Source organism: Trachinotus anak, unplaced genomic scaffold (genome assembly GCF_046630095.1).
Source record: "Trachinotus anak isolate AG129_WGS33_773 ecotype Australia unplaced genomic scaffold, CSIRO_AGI_Tana_v1 ptg000022l, whole genome shotgun sequence".
NCBI lineage: Eukaryota > Metazoa > Chordata > Actinopteri > Carangiformes > Carangidae > Trachinotus > Trachinotus anak.
Genome location: NW_027273873.1, coordinates 1,179,837 through 1,199,793, shown reverse-complemented (window position 1 = coordinate 1,199,793; position 19,957 = coordinate 1,179,837). Strand labels below are relative to the sequence as shown.

The window sequence follows — 19,957 nt, the reverse complement described above, 5'->3', positions numbered from 1 at the left end:
ATATGAGTCAAGACATTGGTAAGGTAAATAAGTAAGATATATGTGGTGTAAGAGGTTGCAGTAGGGTACAAGAGGTTCCAGCAGGATACATGCAGCTGAAGAGGTTGCAGTATGGTACATTTAGATCCAGAGGTTGCGGGTGGTGTACATATGTGTCAAGAAGTTGCTCAGTTGCAAGTTTTGCAACATAGATACAATACTTCCTGCATTAGATGAAAATCTAGAGTGGCAGTCTCCTCCAATTTGAACACAATTCCTTGGAATACTAGGCTGACATGGTTTGAATGGTTGCTGGAAGGTACTGTTGGGTTGCAACAGTGTACGTACAGGTCTGGAAGTGGCTAAAAGTTTTTCCACAGGTGCATGTGGGGCACAAATGAATCAAGATGTTGTGGTACTGTACATATGGATTATATGAGTTACATATTTATGTATCAAGAATTTGATTTTAACTCAGTCATGACAATAGGTTTTGCTTTTGAAATTTGCAAAATTCCAAAAATGCGCGTGGGACAAAAACTGGAGACTCTGTCCCAGTTGGAAATGTTCTCAACAATCTGTTAATAATCACTTGGCAAAATGCAACGTCACTTTCCTCTCCAATTACAGAAATTACACTCTGTCTGCCAGCCTTTTCTTTAAATGTAAGGCATCGTCAGTCTATAAAAGTGTAGTTAGTACACAACTGAAAACACCAACAGCCTGTTTCAAAGAAACACAGTGGAAGCACATCACAGGATTTCCTAAATATATGTCTGTCAATCTGAAAACAAGGCTGCTTAGCTGCATTCCTTAAAACATGACTCATTCAACCGACACATTTTTCAATAATAATGTTAACACAGTCTTGCACAGAGTTGCGTGCGTGCGTGTGTGTTTGTGTGTGTGTGGGCGTGTGTGTGTTTTCCAAGCCTCTATTTCAGCAGAGATGAATTGGCTCTCAGTCCTCTGCAGCAGATTGGAGTTGGTGGCGTTTCAAATCTGCCTCAGCACCTGTTAACAGGATGCCTCGCTCTGAAGAGTTCGGCTCCAAAATCACATCTCCTCCATTTTCAAAAAGGCTGCATAATGCATCCGAACCACCCACAAGGTGATGGCCAACATGAAACCAAGCTCTCGTTTTTAACCCCTTAAAGAGCAACAGGTGTCAGTACACCTCGACATCGCTGTTTGGTTTGGTTCCCGCACAAATCTCACCAAACCCAATCACACACATCAGGGATTCTGAAGCGGGATTCAGAACCTCCCTCCTCCCACACCTGACAGTGTCAGATTTGGGGAGACTGCGTCCGACCATTTCTGTTACTTTCCAAAACCAATGATGGCTGACATTCACCCCAGCTTCACACTGTGACTGGTTCACTGAGAGGGTGTGCTGGGTTTGAACTTTCTTTTCTGACACTTTCCATGTGAACACCTGGGTGCAACGTTATGAACGTCTTCCACGAGAGATTGTCTGAAAATTTGTGCCATTAGCTGAGGGGCCGCATCCTTCGGAGGAGTCAGGAGTTACCGTTGAGTCACAAAGTGCGGCTCCTGTCACCTAGCAATCTTGACAACAACTTTAAGGCCCTTGGTTCTCACAGTTGTACCGTTAGCTGTTGAACTGAGCTGAAACCTTACTTACATTTGACAGTGTGATCCTCAGGCTCTCTGTCCGTGTTGTTTGCTGCCTTATTATTTTAATTATTTTCATGTGTTTCATTTTTCATTATTATTTCATTATGCACCATTGTGATGCAATCAGTCTTCAAATGCAGCCTCAGAAGAATGTGGCTCCTGAACTCCTCCAACAACAAAAAACAAATCCATAATTTTGAATAAGATGAATTTAACATTCTTAGATTTTTAGTATATAAAAATAGTATAATATTTTCAGTTGACGAATGGTTCACATTTTAAATGTGTACAAACAGATCTGGCTGTTTCAGTTTCAGCTCCACTCAGTTCTATTGCACAATATTACATCACAAGATCAACATTATTCAGTAGTTTGGGAGTTATTTGTGGGGTCAGCGTGTGCTGAAGCTGCAGTCATGGCTGCTTTGTCGGTTACTTACTTAGTTGTTGTTGTTCAGTTGTTGTTGACAGTTCTGGTTCTCCAGTTGGAGCTAAATGGGGCTTGGCAGACTGTGGTGATGACTGTGACCAGGACAGATTGTCCCATATGATTCATCAGCACAATCATACATCGACTGCTGGTGTGTGTGTGTGTGTGTGTGTGTGTGTGTGTGTGTGTGTGTGTGTGTGTGTGTGTGTGGGTGGGTGGGTGAGTACAGTGTGTGTATTGTCTGTGGGTGGATGCACCTTTATGTATATGTGTGTGTGTGTGTGTATCATGTGGGAGGAAGGTAGTGGAAGGAAATGTGTGTGTGTGTGTGTGTCTACCTTTTGTCTTTTGATCCTGCCATGACAGGTTGTGTCCTGTGATATGAGTCGTGAGCAGTAATTACAGTAGATTTGATTCTGTGCTGCAACAAAAACACAGCCTGTTGTTTATGGGAATTACACTAGCTCCATATTTTAACCATCTCCAGTGGTTTATCTGAAGTGTTGATCTCCATCAGAAGATATATTTGTGGTTTTAAGAACCAAAAACCATCTCAGTGTAGTTTTACATCTCCTCTCTCAGGCTTCTCTCTGGAGCTCTAGTAACAACAGGTCAGTCAGCCAATCAGAAGAGAGGATCTGAACCTCTCTTCTGATTACTTTCAGTAATACAAAATTTTTAGCCTAACCCTAACCCAGGTTTTCAGGTTTAAAGTGTGTTTGAACACAGGTGGATAAAACCTGATGTTTTAGATCACTGATATTTCACTGTAGCTGCTGGAGATGTCTGAGCATGACATCATGACGTCGTCAGCCCACAGTGAAAAATGAGTCACTTCAGCTCTGATATTCAGCTCCTTTCAGGGAGGTCAGAGGCTTTTGGGGCCGTAAACCACAGTGTGTAACATATGGTCTGTGTCTGTGTGTGTGTGTGTGTGTGTGTGTGTGTGTGTGTTGTGTGTCACCCAGACTACCCTCATGGTATCAGACTGACGTCTGCGAACCCCGGAGGAGAGAGGAAGGTGCTGATCGTCTTCACGGCTCCGAGCCAGCAGGACCGAGCGCGCTTCACCTCCGACCTCCGAGAGAGCATCGCAGAGGTGCAGGACATGGAGAAGTACAGGGTGGAGTGTAAGTGTGCTCTTCACTGGGAGACAGAGGTGGTGCTCTGGCTGTTGTTGTGGCTCTGATTGAAAATGTTTGAGTCTCTTCTCTCCATCTCTCCTTCCAGCTGAGCTCGAGAAGCAGAAAGGGGTGATGCGTCCGGGTGTGTTGACCGGGGGAGGACCTGGAGGCGGAGGGACGCCGGGCGGTGGGGCCAACACCGGCAGCGGGCCCGTAAAGAGCGAGGTGGTGAACGGCACCCTGGGTAGGCCGAGCCTCGACGACACGTACGCCTCAGTGGACGGACTCAAACGCACGGCGCTCAGCTCCTCATTGAGAGACCTCTCAGAAACAGGTCAGGATGTCAGACAGGAAGTTGTTACAGTTGTTAGAGTTTTTATCACCTGTGAAATAACAGAGCTGATGTTTCTGTTTTTATTACGACTCACTGACTCAGAGCAAACTCTTATGCAACTGATGAAACTGGTGAAATCTAAAACAGTGGGATGCAGATCTGATGTGACGCAGTGATGCTCTGTCTCCACCTAGTGGAAAACTACAGAAACTACAACATAACATTCATAGGTGTGGTGACTGTACTTCATGGATAACCGGTGTTTATTTTAGGTTTTTTATTTTAGATGTCATGCAGATAAAACTAACTGATATCCTACCAATACTGATGGAGATCATGTTTATGAATACGGATCAGATTTCTGTTACTGCTCATTTTTAACCAGTTACACAACTTTCACAAGTTAAAAATCTCACTTGAGTAAAAGTTCTGAAGTATGATTAGCCAAATACACTTCAAAAATCAAAAGTACACATATTCATTTTGCAGCAGAATGCAGTTACACTTTTATTATTATTACTAATGCACCAACGTGTCACCAGCATTTTAATGTTGTCGCAGGCTGAGGTGGAGCATTTGTAAAAATATCCACTCTGTATACGTTCAGACAGTTTAATCTCAGCAGTGGTGGAATGTAACAAAGTACATTTACTCAAGTACTGTACTTTTGAAGTACTTCTCATGGCACTTTTTACTTCAAGATACATTATATATTGTACTTTTTACTCCAGTGGATTTATTTGGAACCTTTAGTTACTTGATTACTTGATTACTTGATACTAAATTGAGAATGATGATTAAAAACAACAGTTTGTGGTTTTAGTGGGTTTCGTGATGGGACTATTTCTTGGCCAACAAATTTTAACCCTGCCTCATTCTGATTGGGTAACAGGGAAGCGAGGTCGTAGGAACAGTGTGGGGTCATTGGACAGTACCATTGAAGTAAGTTTGGCGGGGCGGGGCTGAAAGCATGCAGCACGCTACAGCAGCATGTCACACACCTGCTGTCTGCATGTTTGTGTGTCTGATTCATTCATGAATGGAAGTGTACGGTGACGTCCCGGCTGAAACATCTCTGCATGTGAGCGAAGACGCTGGGATGTCTGTCTCTTTTATTCTTGTCCATATTTTGAGTTTGTTGACATGTTTTATCTTCTCCGTTCTGAACTCGCCTCGTGTAGGGAGTTGGAACAACCAGTCACTTTGTTAAACCTTCAGGTCTGCACGACACTTTGTTGATTAAATCTGTATTTGAAGAATTATGATTTCTACTTTAGATGTGCAAAACAGTCCTGGATATTTTTATAGATTATTTTTTTTAGCATTTTCACCTTCACTGGACAGTGTCATGGTGTAGATACAGACAGATGTGAATAGAGAGAGAGGGGTACAACATGAAACAAAGGTCCTGTTCTGAATCCAACTACATGTTCCAGATGTCCCAGTTATACAGTTTGCATCATAACCTCTGGAATATCAGGGCGTCTGCTTCAACCAGTGTGAGGACCTTGTTTTAGCTGCTATTTTGCCATTTTGAGGCCTAAACATACTGGAAAACTCAGGCCTGGTGGAAATTTACGTATTTTATGGGTCTTGCACACAAATGTGGCTCGATAGCGCCCCCTAGAATAAGAAATACAGCCTCTATGCTTTGTTACATCTGTATGTATGAAATTCGGAAGGCACAAAAAGGTCTATTGCACCCCCACCCTAAACCCAACAGGAGGTCAGCCATTTTGAATTTTCTTGGCAATTGTGGCACTGTTTTTGCAATTTAAGGGTGTCGTACTTTAACTAACTCCTCCTACAGAATTAATTACATTGACATCATATTTGGTCAGTCTAATCTTAAGACCTTTGTGATGCAAAATTTTCTCCATGTAACAGGAAGTTACTGAATGTCAAGCACACATTGTCCAAACTTTTCACTGTCCCAGCCTGAAGACGACCACAGTTAAAGTCATAGCGCCCCCTTGTGACGACAGGAAATGTATGTTTTACAATCTGATGTACTCCCTCTGGCGGGATGACTTCACCCACCTTAAACTTGATCAGAAAATGCTTGATGCTGCCTCAAAGTGAAAACTACAAGTTTTCAGTGAGTGGTGCGGGACATTTCAATGTAATTCTAAATCAAATATACATCGTCCAGTCTGCTCCAAACTTCACGTTCTCACACTGAAGACATCTACATGGTAACATGAAGTCAGAGTCATAGCACCACCTACTGAAAACAGAACCCTTCAGTGATAATCATCATTTGATTTTCATGGTCTGGTTGATACTTGATGCACAGGAGCATAATGTAAACTGGCTGCATCAAGAGGCCTCGTGGCAGCGGCCCCAAAGTGCACCACAGTGTGAGGGCCCTCATTACGCTGCATGCAGCTGTCATTCTGTGTTGTCATTTCTCTCTGTCGACTTCATTCATCCTTCACCTGTGTGTCTGTCCTGAAATCTGCCCGTTTAACTCCTACACCTACACTGGGTATTTTTAGATGAATTAAAATGTTGGACCCGTCAGACGCCACCAGTCTCAGGTCAATTCATGTGAAAATCAGCTTGTGAAGAGTTGAAGCTCTGTGATCAGTTGTGAGCAGGAAGTATTTTGAAAGCTTGTTACACGTAATCTCCCATGTTATCCAGACATTATAACAGCATAAAGTAAATAATAAGTAACTGCAGACATTCTGGTGATAATGTAAGACTGTGAATGAATTGTGGCTGACTACAAACTAAGTAGTTAAATGGTTGTGTATTTCAATCTGTTTACTTTCCTCTTTTTTTTTTGTTCTTTCCTCCCTCTCTTATCTAACTCCTCCTCACAGGGTTCCATTATTAGCAGCCCCCGGCCTCACCAGCAGCGCCCCCTGCCTGCTGGAGGTCTTTCCTACAGCCCCATGATGGTCCCTTCGTCTCCAGCAGCCTACCGGCCACACCGCCCTACTCAGAGCCCCGGTACAGGGGTGGGGGGTGGGCCGGGGCTCTGTCACAACCAGGGAGGGGTCACCACCTCCCCACTCGTGAGCGGGGGAGGGGCTGGGGGCGGAGGAGGGATGGTGGGTGGGATAGGCCCGACTGGCGGCCCGCTGGGGAATTTCTTCGGCAGCCGCAGAGGCAAGGTTCCTGGTCCCCTGACGATGACATCGCCAACTCCTCAGGGTCCCCCGAGTCCCCTGATGATATCATCACCCCCCCACTACCCCGCCCCCGCACCTCCCATCCCCCACCCATCCTCCCCTTCCCCATGCCCCTCCCCATCGGCCAACCTCGGCCAGTCGGACTCGGGAGGAGTTGGAGGGGGAGGAGGTACGGGCGGGGGACCGTCCAAGCTCCAGGCTTTGCACGCCCAGTATTGCCACGGCAACAGTGGAGGAGGCGTAGTCAGTGTTACGGGGCACCAGCAGCAGCAGACGCCACCCCCACCCTACCACCACCATCACCGCTACCACATGCAGAGCGTCCCGCAGCACCACGTCCTCTCGCACAGGTTCTCCGCACCCCGGCGGCAGGTCCCATCCGGCTGCGCTCCCTCTCTTACCCAGCAGCATCAGAGGATGCAACATGTCGTCGCCCAGCACCCACGCTACAACATGGCCTCGGGTTTCACCACGCCCCCCCCACTGTCCCCACACTCCCCCGTCACACCTACTACCCCACACGGACTCTACCACTCGCACCCCGCGGCGGGCCGGCCGGGTGGAGGCAACAAGCTCCCACTAACCATCTCGCACTCTCAGCCCCACCCCCATGCCCACACACACTCTCACAACCACGCCGTGCACACACACTCCCCGCTCAGCCCCTCCCCCTCCGCCTCCCCGTCCACCCACTTCATCTTCTCCACCCCACCACCCCAGACGCCCTCGGCACGCCTAGTCTCCCAGACACCTCCGCAGCCCTACGGTCCGCAGTATCCGCCCCTCTCCTCCATCCCACCTCCCCCTCCCCACTCCCCCTTACCTCCCCCTTCGAACGCCCCGCTCTCCCCGCACCCAGGGGTGGGGGGAGGGCAAGGGGGCGGTCCCAAATCGAAACCCGTCAGCCGGATCAGCACGGTCGTGTGAGAAGGCAGAAGCCGAGGACGGTGGTCCGCCACCCCGCTGTGAGCCACCGGGGGGCGGTAATGAGAGGGAGCAGGAGAGGGAGGAGGAGAGGTGGAGGGGGAGGAGGGCAAATGCAGGTGTATCAAAATGGCCACCTGGTGAGAAAGAGAGCACTGAGAGCGGGGAAGAGGAAATTGCTCAGCCTGTGTTATTTTCACATCCACTTCCCCCGCAGGTAGAAAGACTCACACGTGCACTGAAAGATGATTGTGGGGTAACTTGCACCCTGCAGGGGCAAATCCTCCTGGAAAACCTGCCCATGGAGCAACTATCACCAAGAACATAAACCACTAACATAAATCCTGCGGTCTTGGTGAAAATCTCCTCAGCTTCCCTTTGTAGTTCCCTGCGGAGGCGGCCTGGACTCAAGTTCTTCACTGACAGAGGAAGTGTTTGTGTCATTGTGAGTAAGAATTTGTGAGTCGCTGTTGTGGACAAATGGTTCAGGGACCAGAAGTGAAGGGAACAGTGCCTGAGCATTTAACACAAGGGTTAGCACTTGATGCTAATGCTATGTACAGTGCTGGTTAAAGGGACAGTTCAGGTTTTTAGGAAGCCTGAGAACAGGATGAGTCTTTTTATTATATTCCAAAAATCCCACTCGTCTTGCACCACTTTGTTTTTCGCACAAAAAGCACTTGTACCATTGTTTTGGATGTTGACATATTAACAAGCCATGACATGTTGCTGAGAAGCAGAAGTGCTTAGCATTAATATGGTGCAGTTTCTGTGTCTTAGACAGGTATGCATGACCTGTGCAATAGCTAATGAGTGTCAGTGCGTCTCTGGTTAAAATCCTTTATGCAGGGGAGAGATTTGTTATAATTTAAAACCCCAATCCAGATTTTATTTGGCCATAAAAAGTGCATTAGTGAAGGTAACAGACGACTTCACTTTCTACAATAAACTTTTTTTAAACTTTAAATAAGCCATCATAACAAAAACAACAGATGTCTTTTTACCTTTTATTTTGCAAAAATGAATAAAAGCCTTTCGTGTTTGTGGATTACAGGGTTTCAGCAGAGGGTGCTGTTGTTGTTATGGATTGGGACCTTAAAATGCAGATGGTTGATGTTTGACATTGTAATTTTCCCAATAATTGATTCTTATGAAGGGAGGTTTATTTGACAGTTTTCTAAAGCAGTGAATGCTCCCCCCTCATTATTAACTATCCTAGTTATATACAAGTAATAACCTGAATTTGTCAGAAATTATAATATGTGTCAACTGTATTTCATTGCTCCATATTGTATGTGACCCCTCTATGTTGCCAGGCAAGGAGATTATGCTGAAAGGTGCCAAACAGGGTGCAGTCTGGGAAACAGAGTCTTTGGTTTCAGTAGCTTCTCTGCCTATGATGAAGCCAGGAAGCTACAGTACCTAAATAAAGACATTGAGTCCCAGTCATAAAGTCATGCAGCTGTTATTTCAGGGTACGTTAAACAAGATCTTATAGTGTAACACCATATACACGTTCTCAATAGGTATGACACTGGAAACATGAACTAAACTGGGTGGGAAATTAAATGACAAATGTTTTATTCAGTTTAGAAAATACAAATTGTGCATCATCCAGACATAAATTCCATTTTGTGGACAGGTTGTTTAGCTGACAGAGGTCGGGACCTGTCTGAGGCCTGAACAGTCTGTGCACCATACAACACCCTCCATTCAGATGAGGACAAAGTCTGCAAAATAACTTATTATCAGAACAATGAGCTTATAAAACTAAATATAAGCAGTATTTCAAAAACTTTAACCACACCACTCTTGGATTCCCCACATTTTAAGCCTTTGGAAACACATATGTTTAGCTAATAAAAGATAAAGGTTGATTTCTCACCCAGTTTAAGATCTGTCAGTTTCTCTCAACAGGATGTGAAATCTTTAAGACATTCCTGGTGAACAAAGTCTAATACCACATTCAGCAAAATGGAGAAAAAGGTGCCTTCAGACGGAGGGATGGTAAAATACAAACTGATCCTAAAAAATAATCTTCAAGTAAAGACCACCTTGAAATATGGAGACAATACAGCATCTAAATCAATTATATATTGATTGATTGTATCCACAAATATCTAGCCATTGTCTTAATCTGGCTGAAGGACTGAGCCATCGTCTCCCTCGACATCCAACAAAGACACAGAGGAACCTGAAAACCGGACTTAACTCACTCTTGAAGGACTTGTTGACATTGAACAGGACTGGAGTGCAGAGTTTCAGTGAGATATTCTTGAAAAAAAAAAATCATTTTACACATAGTTTTTTTTGCACTTTAAGTTATACCATGCCAGTATTGAAGTGTATTTTCTTCTTTTTTTCCCATTGAATCCAGATCACCCGATGTCAGGGCAGGAAGCCCATGATGGCTGGTAGAAAGTTCTTTAACCACTTGAACTATTTTACCAGCCATTTGTACTTTTTGATTAGAAATAAACCTCTCAGTGCTGGTTGCTTCCCTGTCAGAGCGGCTGGTTTCGTCAGCCTCATACAAATAATGACCGGTGTTTAACTGGTGGATGATGAGAAAGTCCTCTGATGCTCTGAATACAAATATTAATGACACATTTCTAGTTTCCCTGTGATTACGTGAATGCGCCAACTGTAGATATTAACTGTACAGTATGTTCTATTTTCAATGGGGCCAACAGCATCAATCTGTAACTGAGGTTCAGAATTGCTTGAATTTAACAAAACGTATGCTCTAAAAACCACAAGTTCATCTGGGTTCTTCAGGCATTTGAGCATCTAAGAGTTCCTCTCTAGAAAACAAAACAATAAAAATCCCTAAAATGTTTTTTTTGTAATAGCCCTTTGTGTTCAGGATTTGTGGAAATGCTGTCATGGATTATAATCAGTTTGCATAGTTCCTGGGGAACCATCTTGGGTCCCCTTTTGTTTTCAATCTGAAGAACCCCTTTGACTTTTTAGAGTGTGCTACTGATATTATTATCAATATTGTTGTGTGACAAGCTTCTACTAACATAACGTACTCCTTGGGCTGTTTTGTATTTTTAGCATTTTTAATTTTGTTATGTGCTTGCGAGTGTGAGATGACTTTTTTCTTTTCTGATTTGGGCATCTTATAGAAATACTAAAATCTTTTTAATTTTTAATATGTTTACAACAAATCCAAGAATTTTCTGTGATCTAGCATTTTTTAATACAGACTGTGACAATTACTTTCACTCACCCCGTTTGCGCACGTGAACACACACGCCTGCACACCTCTGAATCATCATGAAGCCTCAGCGAATTCTCTCACAAACCTTTTAATGGAAACAAGCAACACTTCAACCACCAAACAATCCTCTGAAACCGTTCAAATAAACAGTACATGTTGAGCTGCTAGGAATTCCACAGAAACACTCAGTAGTCACACGTCTAATCCAGACGAAAACTATTAATTAAACACTTGAAATAACAAAACAAAGTTCTTGAGGAGCACTGGATCAAACCTACCTCGCAAGGAATTACACAACATTTTGCCCTGTTCCACTACATGCCCAAGCTAGAGCGATTCCCATTTTAAAGTTCCATACTCATGTTTTTGCATGTTGCACTACAAATCGTATCTACTTTACACTACTTCTCCAAATCCCACCTTCAGTTTTTAGATTTATTTCCTTCGGACAGGCTTCGGTTTCTGTGTCAATCTCTATAAAAGGAAAATCTAATTTGCAGACTTGATTCTTGAATCATCACTGCCAACATTTCTTAGGGTTTCCAGCAACCACAGTTCTGGAACTGTCTTGTGTTTTCAGGGTCTTTTGTTAAATCATTATTCAGCCCCTGTGGTCCGAGGCTGGATCCGATCATGGCAGCGTTCACTGCAGGATCGCAGCTACGACCTCGACCACCCAGTGAGTTGCTGCACCTTCAGTTCAAAGTGGCACTGAGTGCTTGGACCCCAATATACACACTTACAGGTCTAGTTTATTATTATTTTTTGTCAGTGTTTTTGACAAATATTCTTTGGAAAACTCTTTAATCATGTACGTGTTTACTGATTCTGGGGCAGATTTGCTGACAACAAAGTTCATCTATGTAATACATACAAAATCACTGATGGATTGGGTATCTCCAAGTAAATTGTCATTGATATCAACTAAAATCGATGCCTGGAGGGTAGAAAATGAATCTAAAACATAGTTTGTGGAGGTAATGTACAGTATATGCAGTTTAGGAACATGCAAAAGCCCAGGTATGGTCCTTTAAATACTCAATTCAAATATGTTTTTTTTCTGCCCGGGTCTGCTCTCCACTATCAGTTTGCATGTGGTATTTATTACAGTATCTGCACTGAATGAAATTGTATTATAAACATGAATGTACATAACCATCGTTATATAAAAAATAACAATGCGAGTACTCACTTTGCTCGGCAGCAGGCAGTTTGTCTCTGGCTGTGGTTACACCAGGAACAGAAGATTTTTAATGCCAGTAGAAACAGATCTGGTCTAAGAGCTGCAGGCAAAACAGGGAGCATTTAAAAAAAAAAAATAAAGCACATCAGATCTGATTCAAATGAAGTTAAAAACATTGGGAGTTTTCTGTTCCTGTGTAAAGACAGTCTGTGTTGTGTGTATCTATACAAGGGCATGGACCGGAGGTATGTAACAACACACTGGACCGCTTTATGGAGTAAAAAATATTTCTTGTTTATAATGTAGAGCAAAGAGAGACTGGAATAGTCCTTGTAAAATTGTATGAGTACAGTGTCAAATATGTGTCAACAGAGACGACATTATTTTAAAAATTATGTATGGAAGATTTTAGCTGTGTATATAAATATATATTACTTGTACTTTGTTTTTGAAATTGCAGAGATATGGACAAAGTGGAAATATTTATTGCTCTAAAGACATAAAAATCTGTTCATGTTGATGGAAAGATGTGTCCTGTTTTGTTTGGGTGATTTCACACGCACACACACACACGCACACACACACATACACTACTCATATCTGCTTGTCAATTACTGAACTGGAGTCAGGATGTTGTTAGCATAGCCTAGCATAAGGACTGGAAACTGGGGGAAACAGCTAGCCTGCCTCTGTCCAAAATAAAAAAAAACAACCTACGTGCACCTCTAAGCTTATCCTCAACCTCTAAAAGGAGAACATTATTTAATGCACTCTGCATGGACAAAACTATTTTGTTTGCAATTGTGATAGTTGCTCTGATACTGAGAGCTTCAGGTGAACTTTGTCATTTCAAAAAAGTAAAATCAGGCCACAAAAAGATAAATGGATGATAAATGGATTAGGAAGAAAGCAGCTGTTGACCAAAGAAATAATTTTATGAACAAAACCTGCTAGAAGAATGATTTAGTATTGGTGTGTACAATGGCTAGCTAGCTAACATTATAATACTTTGCTTGCAGATAGCAGCATTGCCTTTGGTTTGAAATCTTTTTTGTACTTGCTTTTACACTTGTTTCCATATGAATTGTGCCTTTAGGTTTCTAAAGTTGCAACTGACTTGGTTAGCAATTCATTCTACAAATAAAATGTAAGTCTGGTGATGTCTCTTTTGGTTGTCTTTTATTATGAAATACAATAATTGAGTAATCTTCTCTCACAACAGTATGTTGAGAAAATAAGAAAGAGGAAAAGAAATAAAAGGACATTTGCAAGTTGCACAATAGTTAAGATGTGTTGAGAATGATTATCATAAAAAATGGTTGAGAGTGTTGCACAGTTTGACTGTTGGAGTTAACCATAAAGGAGAAAAAAGGAAAGTCAAGTTACACTTTTTTTTCTTTTTGTAAAATGAAACAGTTTATTATAATTTTTCAAAACCCCCGTTATGTAGTTATTACTTATTTTCTTTTAAATGCTAAAACAACATATAGTTATTTTTATATTATAACATATAGCAGGTATTATTATATAATTATATATATATATAGATATATATCTTCGAATTTTAGCTGGAAAAAACCCCTGTCCAATAGCCAAAAATTGGGGATTAAAACGTTTTATTTATTTATTTTTTTAATTTCCCAGATTTCCCTTCTCTTGTGCTTTGTCGGTGTTTCCGTTTGAACCGGAAGTGCTTCTTCTTCGTCTTTTTTTGAAACTGCTGAACGTGTTTGTCGTGTTGCTAATTCTCCAAGTTCATAAATGTGGTAAGTTACGTGAATTTCAAACGTGGCATTTCGAATATCCACATTAACCGACAGTGCACCAAAGTCTGTAAAACAAACTGGTCTGTCACTGAAACAAACAGTTTGTAGAAAAAGTAATTCAGAGGTCGAAGAGTAACTAGGTTAACTAGCTAAGTTAGCCGGTTTGCTAATGCTAACTTTAGCTGGTTGTTGAATGGAGACCGGTCAGGTGTCACGAAAAGGTCGGTTTATCTGCGGTCATCTCGGTTAAAGGTAAAGACAGGAGCCGTTATTGTGTCCGGTTGTTGTGATTTGGTTAGCTGTTAGCTGCCCCCAAGGCCTGCTGCTGGTTTTAATAGGTCAGTTTATTTTTAAAGTGTCTCTGGGCCAAAGCTGGACGGAGTCAAAACTATGTAGATTCATATAAAGCTAGCGACGTATCAGTGATGGAGGAAGTAAAACTACTAATACCTCACTAGATTTGGTTATAAACTGTAACCTGACTTTAAGGCAAGCCAACTTCATTTATAAAGCTCCTTTCAACAACACATGATTCACAATGTTTTATTTAAAACCTTAAAACAAGATATTACTGCTCCTTTGGTAAAGGTTGTGTGTCCTGCTGTGCTAATTATTTCTATTACATTTATTTATTGTATTTGTAAGGCACCATGAACAGGAGTAAACAGATGGCTGATGTTAGGCTCAGTGAAGTCAGATAACCCTGAGACCAGACTAATTAACTATTAATTAACTAACTAAACTAATTAAATTAATTTTGCCTCCTTCAGAGTGTCTTCTCGTCTGTTTTGATTGGCTGGTTGAACAAAGAGCGATGGCCGGTCCAGAGCTCTTATTGGACTCCAGTATTCGTCTGTGGGTGGTCCTGCCCATCGTCTTTATCACCTTCTTTGTCGGGATCATCCGTCACTATGTCACCCAGCTGCTCCACAGCGACAAAAAGGTCGACCTGGAGCAGGTCTCTGACAGGTGAGACAGAGTTTGACCTGAGACTAAAGAAACGTGGACAAGCCAGTGACTGAACTTTGTAGCACATTCAGTTTTCTATGGGAACATCTTGTAGTTGTGTTGCAGGTTGTGGCTGCTGTTTCTCCTCCACTGTGTTTGTTCAGCTGCCTGTCTGAACGCAGCTTGTGTCTCTGATCGACTGGACTGGGACTAATCTAAAGTGTTGCTGGTGTTTCTGTTCAGTCAGGTGCTCCTGCGCAGCCGCATCCTCAGAGAGAATGGAAAGTACATTCCTCGACAGGTAAATTCACACACACTGACTCGGCTTCAGAGGTTGGGAATATGATTGAATTTATTATTCATTAGTTGTGTAAAGCTTCTCTCTACAACTCTAGTAACAACAGGTCAGTGAGCCAATCAGAAGAGAGGTTCAGAGCCTCTCTTCTGATGTAAGAAGTCCTGATGGCTGGTTTTAAGGCTCAGTTTCTGAATACAGGCTGTGTGCATTTCTCTGTGGACTGAGGCTTTGATACTTTCACAGTATTAATATAGAACCTAGACCTGCTTTATAATCACAAACATATGGACATCTGCCTTTAGACTGTGGAGCTTTAAACAATTGTTGCTTTCTAAATTAACAAGCATTAAGATTTTCCCAGGTAGACGTCTGAAAAATTTGACAAAGCCTCATGTTAACTTCTCATTATTCTGCAGCCAGGAGCAGACAGTTGTGATTTTTAAAAATAAACTGTTATTTTAATTTTTATTGTAAAGAGGACCTTCATCATACACAGCATCCAGATAGATAGAACAGATAAATATCACAGTAAACATCTTTGAATTATTTATTAATTATCAACAGTGAAAATGAACAACAGAGGGAGAGCAGAGTTAAAAATTAGCTTCACTTTCTTAATTAAAACCAAGTTTCACATGATATGAGAACATGTGAGAAGTGGGAAGATAAACTGAGAGAGTAGCTGAAGATGTGTCGCAGGGATTTAGATTAAGTTGAGAAACCTAACGGAGGATGTGTGTGACTGTGTGAAGAAGAAGCTGAGTTGTTGTGTGTAAACGTGTTGTCACTGTTTCAGTCTTTTGCCATGAGGAAACATTATTTCAACAATGCAGAGACCGGTTTCTTCAAGAAGGTCAAGAGGAAGGTCGTCCCCAAGAACCCCATGACAGGTGTGTGAGTGAGTGAGTGAGTGAGTGAGTGAGTGAGTGAGTGAGTGAGTGAGTGAGAGAGAGAGAGAGAGAGAGAGAGAGAGAGAGAGAGAGAGAGAGAGAGAGAGAGAGAGAGAGAGAGAGAGAGAGAGAGAGAGAGAGAGAGAGAGAGAGAGAGAGAACAGTGTTTACCTTGACATCTCCAGATCTTCCAGACTTTATTTTGCCTTTGTGTTTCAGACACCAGCATGTTGACAGACATGATGAAGGGGAACCTGACCAACGTCCTGCCCATGATTGTGATTGGTGGATGGATAAACTGGGCTTTCTCTGGATTTGTCATCAGTGAGTTCTCCAGCTGTCAGTCATTTGCACCATCACTCTGTTTATCTTTTACCATTAAAATCTACTCTGGGACAGAGTCACACATCAGATATGAATCCAATTTTTATTGTTGTTAATGAAAATTTGTGCATCTTTGTTTACCTTTGCTCATTAATCTTCTTCCTCATGAGTCTGAAACTCTTCATCCTCTGTAGCCTGTAGCTGTTGTTCACTAGTTCATGGATAGTTTGTGATGTTTCCTGTGTGAAGTTTGTGTCCTGCACTCGCTCACATGTGAAAAGCTGATGAGACCCTGGTTACGTTTACAAACGGCCAAGAAAGGAGAACTCGCTCTGAGGTCTAAGAAACTTCCTGAGCTTCCTGAGTTACACACGGGAGCTGTAGACATTATATATAATACATCAAATGAAAAGATGCCATTATTTGTATTGTGGGAAATGTAGGATCCAGTGTTAATATAGTTTGATGTTAAATGTCAAGATGTCTCAAATTCTGCTACTTTGATTTTTTTATTCTCTGTCCTGAGAGTCCCAAACTTAAAGTCACTGGAGGAGCCTCCAGACGAGAGAAAACACTGTAGAGAATCCTGATCCTCTGTATGAAACCATACACAGACGTTGTTCTACTTCAGTAGCTAAAATGCTGAACTGGACGCACGTGGTTTAGAATCCAAAAAGTTTGGAAATTGTAGGATTATGAGTAAATGACTTTCTCACCAGGATTTATTATCTCATCCAAAGACCCTGGAGATTTATATTCTGCTCATATTCTGAGGAAAAAAACTCATATTCAGCCCTTTTGTTTGTCTCATCTGCTGCTGTTGATGACAAGTTGTTTGTTGTTGTTGTTGTGATCCAGCCAAGGTGCCGTTCCCTCTGACTCTGAGGTTCAAGCCCATGTTACAGCGAGGGATCGACCTGCTGTCACTGGACGCTTCTTGGTAAACATCAGAAAACATCAACAGCACAATAACATAAAATTGTTTTAGTGTAGATGATGGTAAAGTGCATCATATATGACAGAATATTGTATATGAGTGGAGAACTAACCAGAAGCATCAGATCCTGACAGTTAAGAAGCTGGAAACTGAAGATAATAAAACAATAATTTGTAAAAAAAAAAAAAAAAAAAAAAAAAAAAAAAAAAAAAAAAAAAAGAAGAAAGAAGTTTTTTTTAAATTAGGTTTTTTAAAATAACATTTTTTTAAATAAAACCTGTTGGAATAAAATAAAAATGACTCATTTCATAACAGTGGTTTAAACAGTTATAAAAGGTTTCCTCGATGTGCAGGGTGAGTTCGGCGTCCTGGTACTTCCTGAATGTGTTTGGACTGAGGAGCATGTACAGCCTCATACTGGGACAGGACAACGGTGAGTCCACACCAGACATCCCACTGACAGTTTCTGACCTTTGACCTGTGACTATGTTGTTGTGTGTGTCCACACAGAAAATACATAATTGCTCTGACTGTAGGTGAAGTCCAGGAGAAACACTGGACCTCATTAATGAACAGTCTGAACGCATCAGCATGAGAACAAACTGTCCCACCTTGTGTACGCCTGATATACACAGGTTGTGTACATGTACAACAGTTTGATATCTTTTGGTTTGTGTTGACGTGGAACTTTTACACATTGAAGAGAAAAACATGTCAGCCTGAGGCCTGGTGTTTAGAGGTTTTGAAAACAGTCGACCACAGTTTGAATCGACCTGTTGTTGTGTAGCTGTAGTTTACATTATTTCCTGAACACCTCAGTAAAACCTGTCAGTGCCCTGCTGCTTCACACCGATAAACGTTGGTCTTCGTGTGTTTGCTCGTAGCTGCTGACCAGTCACGGATCATGCAGGACCAGATGACAGGCGCTGCCATGGCGATGCCCCCTGACCCCAACAAGGCTTTTAAGGTGAGATACTAACAGAGACAGTCAGATTAAACAAATGTTGAAAGTTCCTTCATCAGTTTGATCAGTGGTTTCACAGCAGACAGTCAAAGCAGAAAGTTAAGAAAGGTTTGTAAATTTTCTTTTTGTTAATAAAAGAACATTTTATTCATGTTACTTTTACATATGACTTCATAACTTTTGACACATCAGATCCCTGAAGTTTCATTTAATAAAACCTTAACCTTCAGCAAAACCTTCAAATTAAATCTAAAGTCATGGGTTCAGCAGGAGACCTGCTCGTCTTTACAGACGCACTAACTTGTGTTTAACGTTGGTGTTTGTTTGTTTCAGAGCGAGTGGGAGGCGCTGGAGATTGTGGAACACAAGTGGGCGCTGGAGAACGTGGAGGAGGAGCTGATGTCCAGAGACCTCAACTTTGGAACCTTCTTCAGCCAGGACATCAAGTCCACCATGTTCTAGAACAGAAGGACCTGCGAGCTCTGCTAGAACTCTAAAGGTGTCTTTACAGGTTCTAGAGCACAGGGCCTGCAGGGCCTGTGGTGGTTCTGAAGGTTATGGAACACAGTGCACACAAACACTAGAATTAAATAAATCAAGCTGTGTCTGAAATCAGTCGTCACTACCTCCGGCACGTCAGTCACTTTAGCCTTTCTGTGTGAAAGCTGTGTGCTACACGGTGCCTTCACAAATTTACAGTATGGAACAAAATCATATTATCTATAATGCCGTGGACATGACAGCAGTTCTTGCTAAAAATCCAACAATGCAGAACCTGAACTTTGAACAGATCATTACACAACTGTCAGTGAAGATGCAAAACGATGATTCTTTGTCTGAAGTTTCAGTCAAACCTTATGATAATAATTCATGACATGGTCGATGTTTTTATTAAACATCTTGACAAAAAAACGTGACTGGGTCTTAAATTGGTCCACATTCAGACCTTCTCCAGAGCTTTGCAAATAATCACAGTATTCTTTAAAAAGTGAGGTCGTATTCAGGTGTTAACTGTTTGTGTGTCCAGTGTTCAGAACAGAAAGATTTTCTAAGCAGGCTTTTTAAATCCTCCTCGCTCTCCAGCGTGGAGCCAACAAGAACTGATCCCAAAAGATCCAGAGGACCGGTTTGTTTGAGTCCACCAGCAGATCCTGCACCAGGTCTTTGTGTCGCACCGGACGAATCCTCTCAGGAAGATGTTTCTCATGAGCACGATGCAGGAATCAGAGGCGGCGTTTCGAGAGGACGAACTGTAAATGACGGCCCATGTTTTCATCCTGCAGAACATTTTGCATGTGGTTTTCTACACTGTGGTTGTCCAGCTGATGCTGGTATCCATAGCGACTTGAAGTGAGTGCAACAGTTAAATAAAGGTGCCATCACAACTAACTGGATTCCTCTCGTTTGTTGCACAGCTCAGACTCAGGTTTGACGTCCCTTCAGAGCAGATCCGGTAAGCAGATCGATGCTTCAGGATCAGGTGATTCTGTTTCCGTGGTGATGGGAACTATTTGCACAGACATGTTCTTATGTGCACAAGGTGGAAGATAATGGATTTTAAACTGAAGTTTGACTTGAAACATCACATTGACGGATGAAACATGAGCCATTACACAGTTGAGCTTTTCACTCATAGACGGTAAAATATGATTCATTACATCTTTAGTTTTATTTGTTATTATTGTAAAGTCTGTTTGCACAGTTTTCAATTTCTTTTGTTTAAACCAAAAACTGAAAAACTGAAAAAAATCGGTCAGATTCTGGTGTTTGCCTTCTTTCATTTTTTCTTTTTGAATTAAAGAATGAAGAAAGGTTGTCAGGTGGCATGGAAGTAAAGGTGAATATTTCA

General features: G+C 42.1%; 2 protein-coding genes across 10 annotated transcripts in view; both read left to right on the top strand.

The window, feature by feature from the left end:
* LOC139606527 (IQ motif and SEC7 domain-containing protein 1-like) overlaps nt 1-12,507 on the top strand; it is a 157,215-nt gene extending 144,708 nt beyond the window's left edge. For all 7 annotated transcript variants that reach the window (XM_071458744.1, XM_071458746.1, XM_071458748.1 and 4 more), the window contains 4 exons: nt 3,019-3,180; nt 3,281-3,508; nt 4,401-4,450; nt 6,337-12,507. In XM_071458744.1, the coding sequence (XP_071314845.1) occupies nt 3,019-3,180; nt 3,281-3,508; nt 4,401-4,450; nt 6,337-7,575 (1,679 nt within the window). In that variant the 3' untranslated portion in view covers nt 7,576-12,507. The remainder of the gene's footprint in view (nt 1-3,018; nt 3,181-3,280; nt 3,509-4,400; nt 4,451-6,336) is intronic.
* Nucleotides 12,508-13,631: 1,124 nt separating this feature from the next.
* LOC139606563 (ER membrane protein complex subunit 3) lies at nt 13,632-19,497 on the top strand. 3 transcript variants are annotated; one of them, XM_071458818.1, is made up of 10 exons: nt 13,632-13,747; nt 14,518-14,716; nt 14,939-14,996; nt 15,790-15,883; nt 16,103-16,207; nt 17,066-17,147; nt 17,498-17,577; nt 18,029-18,111; nt 18,442-18,607; nt 19,192-19,497. In XM_071458818.1, exons 2-9 carry the CDS (start codon nt 14,562-14,564, stop codon nt 18,568-18,570), a joined length of 786 nt encoding a protein of 261 aa, XP_071314919.1. In that variant the 5' UTR covers nt 13,632-13,747; nt 14,518-14,561; the 3' UTR covers nt 18,571-18,607; nt 19,192-19,497. The 3 variants fall into 3 exon arrangements, with proteins under 3 accessions (XP_071314919.1, XP_071314917.1, XP_071314918.1); XM_071458816.1 differs by having other exon boundaries at nt 18,442-19,497; XM_071458817.1 differs by lacking the exon at nt 13,632-13,747 and adding an exon at nt 13,859-13,999 and having other exon boundaries at nt 18,442-19,497.
* The last annotated feature ends 460 nt before the right edge of the window (nt 19,498-19,957 follow it).

Coding starts and splice junctions, on each gene's coding strand:
- LOC139606563 (XM_071458818.1), top strand. CDS start 14,562: ATGGCCGGTCCAGAGCTCTTATTGGACTCCAGTATTCGTCTGTGGGTG. Junction 14,997..15,789: donor GAAAGTACATTCCTCGACAG/GTAAATTCACAC, acceptor TCACTGTTTCAG/TCTTTTGCCATGAGGAAACA. Junction 18,112..18,441: donor ACCCCAACAAGGCTTTTAAG/GTGAGATACTAA, acceptor TGTTTGTTTCAG/AGCGAGTGGGAGGCGCTGGA.